Below are 8999 nucleotides of genomic sequence, written 5' to 3'. Positions count from 1 at the left end.
ATATGTATATATTGACACCTTTGTTCATTGTAATAGACAAAGTAAGCCAGGATAGTAATTGTAATCATTACCAAATATATTTTTTTATGTCTTTTATACATTCTTTATAAAACACATGAAAGGATTGTGTTTTATAACTAAGTTCTTGAAACTTTTACAAAACTTTAAAATTATATGAAGGATATTTCTTTTTAATTCTACATAGTGATGTGCAGTATTATCCATGTATCAGTATATCCCAATGTTGTTTTGAAGCAATTCGTATTGCAGTACTAACTTGGTATATCATACATAAAACTTCCACAAAGGAGCTTTACTTTCACATATATATATCCTGTAAAATATGATTTGCCACATTGTCTTGTTGCATTGGTTATTGATTATTTATATTTGTCTCATATTCATGCATATTTTTACATAATTTTAATGTAAAAATGTGATTTACTCTGTTGACTTGTTGCACTGGTTAATGATAATCTATTCTTGTCTCACAGTCATGCATTTTGCAAAGTATGCTACCCAGAAACCTTTGAGCATAGTAACATGTTGAACATCAATTGGCAGATTCAGAATGTACAAAAGGAAAGATGGATGTATGGCAAAATTATGGTTTGAAGAAGCATAAAATGAATCAAAGGTTTAAGACATTACTTAAGATTCTTGCCCATAGTATATTGGGATACAACTTGGTTATCACAGTATATTGCAATAAAAATAATTGGGCATACCTAGTTCCTTATATAATTACACATATCCATGTGTCAGTCCAAAAATGTCATCTCTTATGCACATATGGTGTGAAACTGGTTCTTCCCTTGGTCAGCATATCAACCACTCCATTTTATGAGAGAAAAGTCCAAGGACATAGTGACATAGTGGAATGAAATTTTCTGAGATGATACCACACCTCTACACATAGTTTAGCTATTTTCCCCCTTTGCATCTTCCTTAGAGATTTGCATGCCACTAGCCTTTAGTGAACTCCCACCTAATCTTTTTTTGCACTTTTCTACTTCCTCCATCTTTTTTTGTATTTTCTAATTCCTTGCTCTTCCCTTTTACTTGAATTCAATGGCATCATGTGGGCCTTTGCTTGCAATATTCATGGCCTGGGGCTGGCACTTATACATGCCTTCTTCATGATGGTTATCTTAACTCCTCCATGCACATGGAATTTGCCCAATCTGTCACCCGTCAAGCTAGATTTTCCACTTTTGTGTCACTCCTCTTGTAATCTTTTCACTGCCTTTTTTTTCTGTCAGCAACTGTGATGGGTGTCTTATTATTGAACTTTCTGCCACTCTCTTCCTCTTAGCAACCATCCTGTAATCACCTTTCTGCCTTTTATTTTTCCTTGACTGCTCGTCATTAGCTTGTCAGTCTGTACCTCTTGTAATTCTCAGGAGGCCTTGTCCATGGCCTTTCATATTTCCAAGTACCACAAGGTGTTTCTTTCCCTGTCCTCTCAGTTCCATTCCTTCTTTCTTTTCCATCCTCTTCATCCTGCTCCCATACCTGACTTGAGACCATAATGAGGTTTTCATAACCTGGTGCTTTCCTCCTTTTGTACCATCTCTTTACTCTGACTTATTTTCTCCTTCTCACCAACTGTTACTGGTCTTCATATGTCTATCCTAGGACTGCTTCCACTGCATTTCTATATCCCTCTCCCCAGTCTGCTAGGATTTTTTGGTCACCTTTCTGGATTGAAGGACTGATGGGATCAGGGCATTTTCTCCTGATCTCTGCACTGTAAATTACCCCCTTTTTCACCAAGTGAAGCATGGGAGACCCTTTTCACTTCTTAGGTGCTGAGATGGTTGTTCATGGAAAACCCTCACCAGTTGGACTTGAACATTGGGGCAATTTACAATTGATTACCAATATGGAAGGAAGTAGGGTGGTGATGACACTGTCAGTGAAGTGCAGGTCATCCCTCATATAGCCATAGATATTACACATGCAACTTAAACATACACCATGATGCTGTACTCTGAGCAGAGGAAATTGATAAACTGCATGAAGAGGTGAGTATGTATCAAAAATACATTTTCAGGTAAGGAAAGTGTAAACTTTCCAGCTTGCCACTAACTCTACCCTACTTTTGTTATGATGAAGGTTGGGATCTTCAGTAGTTCTTCACTTAAACTGTTGTTACAGGCATATTTTTCTACACATCACAAGGTTTTAGTGAGCTACATCCAAAATGTAATTAAATTACTTTCTTATCATGATATATGAATAAACTTGGCCTAAAAATGTACCTAATAATCCAAATTTTTACATTAAATATGTTTTAAGTTCTTAGTGTGAGAATTTGGACATTTGCTCTATAGGTATCCCCTCTTCTCTAATTTATTTATCACCCCTCCAAGAAGTATGAAATTTAACGTAAATTACTCATTATAATGTTGTCAGACAAAGCACAATTTTAATATTCTTCAATCTTATTTGGTTACAGAGACATAAAATAGAAAATCAGATCCCTTTTACCATGCCCACCTCTTTCAGAAATTGCCAATAGTTCTGTGAGACGTTTATACTATATTATTTATAACCAATAGAAAGCCAAGATTTTAGTCTATCAAATGATGTATTATATTATATTGTCTTCTGTACAGAGAATTGTCTGTTTTGTTTCCTGTTCAAACTTTATTCCCATGGTAAACACATTGATGAATTTTTAACAGTGATTTTCACATAATTAGAAAGCCACAGAAATTGTGATAGTTATGGGACTTTGTATGATTGTTACATGTTACTATTCTGTGTTCTTTGGTGTATTATTTAATTATTTAGTGCAGTAGTACCATTAGTATAAAAAAGTAGGGATAAGTGTAATCGACAGTCAACAGAAAAAGAAATAAAAGACCCAGATAAGTACTTTATTTCTGTTTTTCATGGGTATTTATTTATTATTATAAAAGTAGCTAAAATGCAAAAAATGAGAAACTTTTTAGGTTAGGTAAGGTTAGATTAGGTAAAATAAATAATAATAATAATAAACATTTTTCACAAGGTAAGCTCATGAGCAACTTGTGAGTAGCCCATATGTTATGTGATTTGATAGGGAAAGATGAGGTACAAGTTTGCCAAATGATTTACAACTTGTATGGCATGAATATTAGTTAGAGATGGTTGAAATGACAATAAAACAATAAAATTTAAGTATAAACAAATGTTATGAAGTTGATGCTATTTAGGATGAAGAAATGTAGATTCATGCTACAATTAGAAGTCATTCTAGAAAGAAAAAAAGGTAATTTAGATTTATTTCAAAGGTCAATCAAATTAACTAACCTCTGAATAGAGACAATAATGGATAAAATATAAATTGTACTGAAAAAAAAAATTGAAAGTTATTTAGGAGGTTGAGATTATGCAAATGAAATTTGAGATTTTTCAGCTGAAAAAATGAATTTTTAATCTTAAGATGAAAATTACTTTGCACTTGGAACAGTCAACACTTGGCTTCTTATATTCATGGGGAAATTTTTAATGAAAAGACAATTAAAAATTTAGATTTTTTTGTCTACAAATGACTGTTAACGATTACTGAAAATTTGCAACATTTTTTGAAGGATACACAAAATGTATTAAAAGTTATAGTTTGGAAACTATAAAGATTAATTTGGGGTTTTGAATTCAGTTGATTTAGCCGAATTCATGGTGAGGGTTAATATCCTTTTTGTTACCTGAAATACTAATAGTTAAAATATTAATACTTGAATAAAATGTATGTCTCATTGAAAATTAAAGCTCATTATTCTCTTTGTACTAAACATCAAGACAAATATAAATCTATTATTACATTTCAAATACTTACCAGCTTTCAGACATAATTTTTGAAAAACTTTGTTCAACTAATCATCACTAAATGATATTGATGAAACAAATAATTGGTCACTTTTGTGTTCATTTTACAAGATATTTTTGTAATATGCTTAAACAGTTCACAAACTTGATAAAGTACTACTTTATACTTTTTATTTTAGTACTTCATATCCATCTTCTGACATGTTAGTATAAGAATTTCTAATAAATAAAGGTCTTAAAAAGGACACTCAGTTATTATTAAAAATAAAGAAAATAGTTAGATTTTTAAATAATTGTTTAATATGTGTGAGGTTGTTTTTCAGAGTTGAAATAGAGAAAGAAATTACTAGTGTGTAAATACAAATACTTACTAATCTAAACTATGTTCTTGATATGTTATATTCTCTTATATGTGATCATACTTGTTAACATTTCTACTTTCAACTTTCGTTTTTTTTAATTAAAGTAAAAATTTTATTTGTAAATTCAAGAAATGAAGTTATCTCAACCCATTTCATTTTCCTAAAGCAAGGTTGTTGATCATATGCAGAGATAAGTTTTAAATTCTGTAGTATGTTTGTCATTTTTTTTACTATAGATAGGTTTCAAAACTATACAAGTCACATAACAAACATAGCCCATATAAAGTTGTGGTGGAATGGCATATATGTGAACTACATTTGGACATTGCATGGTTTTTCATAGTTATTGTGATGCCACCTAAGATTGATTGCTTTTGGAAAGGGTATGGAACAGCCCTTCCAAATTGAAAAGATTCATACACTCAGATTTTAAAAATATGTTCAGTCTTAGGTCATGTAAATAGAATCTCAAAGAAAGAAATATCTCTTGTACTTAATGGCATTGGAAAACAAAGGAATATGGAACAAATTGATTACCTGGACCATCCAGAAAGAGATTTGCAGGAAGTTGTACCCCAGCCATACTATTCCATAAGAAGGCATGCTGGTCAAGTCACCAAATGCAGTATCTATGGATTTATTAGCAATCATATTGTTGAAACTAGTTCTGTATGACACTACATAGATAAATTATGGAAAGCAGTATGGAGGAGGGGTGTGCTTTGAACATGAGATATGTTGTGTGGAATCTTTTGCAATGGAAATTATGCTAGAGGGCTATTGTCAAGAAGCATGGTAATCAGACAGAGCATGACTATATGTGGCAACATGGACTGTAATGATGTGGTGAGATTTCAAAAGGCATTTTCACAAAAATGTAACCAATGTCTGTATCATACAATGCTGCTAGTATTAACTATTTGTACAGTTTTATAATATTTTTGCTGTAATATTTCATATTTTTTGTAACAGGCAGGCATAAGGTAAATAAATTTCTTTTATAGCGTTTTAATATGAAAAGAAAAAAATAAATTTTTTGAAACATTGTAAAATTATAACTAGCCAAATGTTCTTTTATATAAGTGAATGAAGATTACTTGTAAGTTGTTTTTACTAAAAGGCATATAAAGGTAGTACTTTCGTCAGTGTTCTTCTTCATAAGAAGAAAATTTTAATTAAGGAGGCCAACGTTTGAAGGTGAACGCAACATGTCTCAGCCATACAATTACAACAGAATCAGTTTTTATACTAGAAAAATCAAATTTGTATCTCATTGCTTGAGACTTACAGGAATATATCTTTTTACCAAATCCTATGTAAGTTGGCCGGCATATATGTGAATATTTCACGAAAACCCAATATTGTGCTTTGCTTGCTGAAAAATTTAGCAAAAGACAAAAATTCCAAAATTGTCTCTATCTTTTTGGTACCTATAAAAGATTATCTTTTTACCAAATCTCATGTAAATTGATCAAAATACAGTGGAGTAATTGTAAAAAAACCCTAAAATTATGTATTTTATGGCATCTTGACCTGCCTATAACTACTAAAAGTGGGCAAATCTAACATTTTTGTTAGTCAATGGGTGGGGCCTGTAGAAAAGTATCTTTGTACCATATCCTATGTAAATTAGTCAAAATACAGCCAAGTAATTGATTACAAAAGTATGCTTTTTTATGTGCTCAGACCCCCCTTAAAAAAATTAAAAATAGGCAACTCTAACATTTTTGTATGTCGATGTATTGGGCACAGGAGCCCAAAATATTCCTTTTGAAGTTGTTTGACCTTTGAACCCATAAAATCTTTAAAGAGGCTTAAATAAAAAAAATTAAAAAGCTATCTGTGTGTATTGCACCAAGGTATAAACCTACCAAGTTTCAAGCCAATCTGCCAAGAAGTGAAAGAATGGTGCTCAATTGAAAAGTGTTTGGAAGGAGAATGAATAGAAAAACAGTATGTTTCTCTGCAGAGGTGTAATCATGTTTCTTGTTATTTACTGCATTAATATCGATGATAAAAATTTTTTACAAACATCTCTGAATTGAGATTCTTCTTAATGTTCAAAATGTTTATACAAACATTTTCTTTAAGTTTTTGTATTGGAATAAAATCAAGGTGTTTAACTGCCATGATATGATTGAGGTAAATAGTATTGGTGGTTAAACTTAACTTGTTTATCATTACTGTGTACAGAAAGTTAATATCCTGTGTTATATTATCAGCATTAGCACACATGACAAAACAAGTTTTTATACAGTGGGAAACAGCCTAATGTGCAGTGCTTAGAATGGAGGAAAAGAGAAAATGGGATGGTTTGTGAAATTTTTTAATCTGAGTACTACATTTCTTGGTTTTCACATGTATTCTTTATTATTATTATAAAGGTAACTAAAATGTAAAATTAGAAACTTGTTAGGTTATATAAGATTTGATTATATAAGATAATGAAAAAAAATCTTCACAAGGTATGCTCACAAGCAGCTCGTGTGTTATGTAATTCACTATGGTAATGTGAGCTGCTCATTTGCCGAGTGATTTACAACTTACGTGGCAGGATTATTAGTTATACTTGGTTCAAAGGTCAATAAAACAATAAAATTACATATAAACATTTGTATATTGTTGTGAGTTATAGTATGAAAACTGACAGTTGCTTTGTGGTTATGAACTCAGTCACATCAACTGACCCTGTATCAAGAGGGTTCATTTGCTATATCTACTTTTTGCCTCATCATTACACGACATTTTAAGAAGAAGAAAAATTTCTATATGATATCTTACCTCCTCTCACATTTCCCATCTGTCCTTCCCACTTCCATTGTGGTTTGGTGTGATCTACCAATCTCAAAATGGTTAGCAGCTGGAAGATTAGAGAGGGTGCTAGTTACAATAGGGTGGAAGATTGCTGCATAATCACTTGCATGTTAATATGCAGAAATAAGTGGGAGTATCAAGTATAATAGCGATCGAAAATTTGTACCAATAGAGGGCAGTATAAGTGGAGAAAGCTTTTTGTGAGGGTTCATTTGCTATATCTACTTTTTGCCTCATCATTACACGACATTTTAAGAAGAAAAATTCCGATATCATATCTTACCTCCTCTCACATTTCCCCACCTGTCCTCCCCACTTCCATTGTGGTTTGGTGTGATCTACCAATCTCAAAATGGTTAGCAGCTGGAAGATAAGAGAGGGTGCTAGTTACAATAGGGTGGAAGAATTCAAATTCGATGATGAGGAAACCACTTTCAGAAGTACCTGATGATGACAAAACCTTGTCGAAACATTGTACATTTGCTGTTATGTTAAAATTATATTAAAGTTTTTCTTCATTACCCATTCAAGCCGTCTCCAACCATTAATTGGGTGGAAGGTTGCTGCATAATCACTTGCATGTTAATATGCAGAAATAAGTGGGAGTATCAAGGATAATAGCGATCGAAAATTTGTACTAATAGAGGGCAGTATAAGTGGAGAAAGCTTTTTGTGAGGGGAGGTAAATATCTATCAGAAATACTTTTACAGTTTAGGAAAAGTTAACATTTCTCTCCCCATTCTTTTGTCACTGTAAATGTTTTTTGCATCATCTATTGAACTTTTCCCTTCTGAGAAGCATACAGTCTATTACAGATGATTCTGATATATTACTTTACCTCTTCTCACATGATAGCTTATCTCATTCAGTGCTGCCCTCCATATATATGCAACATTTTCTCACCACAACTTTGATACTCCCATGTGTTTAAGCATGGTACAGCTGCAGTTTAGCCTGCAAATAAGCATGTGACAGCCCTCCATCAATTGGAATGTGACACACCCTCCTACTGCACCTGACTCTACTTTTCACTCGCATTTACTTCAATCATTTTCTTTTTCAAAGATTTTGTGGAACAACTGTTTTTATTGTTTCCATGTTTCTACCTTTTCTTTACATTACCTTGATACTGTAGGTTAACTTCATAATTCCCACTCTCAGTTTGAATTATGAATTCACAATTTCAAGTTACAACAATTTCTACTGTTGTTACTACTGCCACTGAACCTTAAACAGAAGTTTATCAGACTTTAGGTTCCATTATTTCTTCTGAGAAGGTTTTGGTCATAATTTGCTGTGAGTTGAAGTCCATCATGCAGCCTGCTGTGTCTCCTGACTCAAAACCAGACATATCATTTCCTGGGGAACCTGGTCAGGATGATGATGATTTGGATAGCCTGTTCCCACCTCCTTTCTTTGCCATGCAATCCTGGGTCACACCCGTGGATGCCACAAAGCTTTTTCCGTCTTCCTTAGTATGGTGTCCCAGGTATGTTACCTTTTGTCTGTATCCTGTGTGTTATGATTCCTTTCTTTTCCTCCTGCATGCCACCCCCTTTCCTAAGATTATCTTGTTTTCCTGCCCTTTCCAGACATCAGGGTCTATGCTGATCAGTTTACAGCACAATGTCTCATCTCCTTTCATGCCTCTGATTCCTATGCATTAGCATATCATCATCTAATGTGAGATTTTCCCAGGGCCAATTTTTCCCTTCTCTGTTTGTCCCTCACCCCTCTTCTGTGTTACCTCTACTCTGTCCATCTCCTCTCCAAGGCTTTCCACTGTTACCCTGAGGAGCTTCAGTGGATACTCGCTCCTTCCTGTCTTCCACGTTGGTGTACCTGTCCTCCTCTGCCCTTTTCCTACAAACATGGCTCCTCTGTTGTTGGGATCTCCTGGGTAGGGATATGTTTTTAGCTCATGTACACCTGCCCAATTCTTGTTTGTATGTCTTTGTATGGCTTAATTTTTATGCCAATTAATCTTTGGAGAGGCCGCTCATTAA

At 33.4% G+C, this 8999-nt stretch overlaps 1 protein-coding gene across 1 annotated transcript in view; it reads left to right on the top strand.

Annotated features, from left to right (window-relative positions):
- LOC106461786 (hemicentin-2-like) overlaps positions 1-8491 on the top strand; it is an 86431-nt gene extending 77940 nt beyond the window's left edge. The window contains exon 12 of the mRNA XM_022388874.1: positions 8241-8491. Coding sequence (XP_022244582.1) covers positions 8241-8247 — 7 coding nt within the window. The 3' untranslated portion in view covers positions 8248-8491. The remainder of the gene's footprint in view (positions 1-8240) is intronic.
- The last annotated feature ends 508 nt before the right edge of the window (positions 8492-8999 follow it).

The sequence above is a fragment of the Limulus polyphemus genome, unplaced genomic scaffold (assembly GCF_000517525.1).
Source record: "Limulus polyphemus unplaced genomic scaffold, Limulus_polyphemus-2.1.2 Scaffold40, whole genome shotgun sequence".
NCBI classification, from domain to species: Eukaryota; Metazoa; Arthropoda; class Merostomata; order Xiphosura; family Limulidae; genus Limulus; species Limulus polyphemus.
This window is presented reverse-complemented; position numbering and strand designations above follow the sequence as displayed.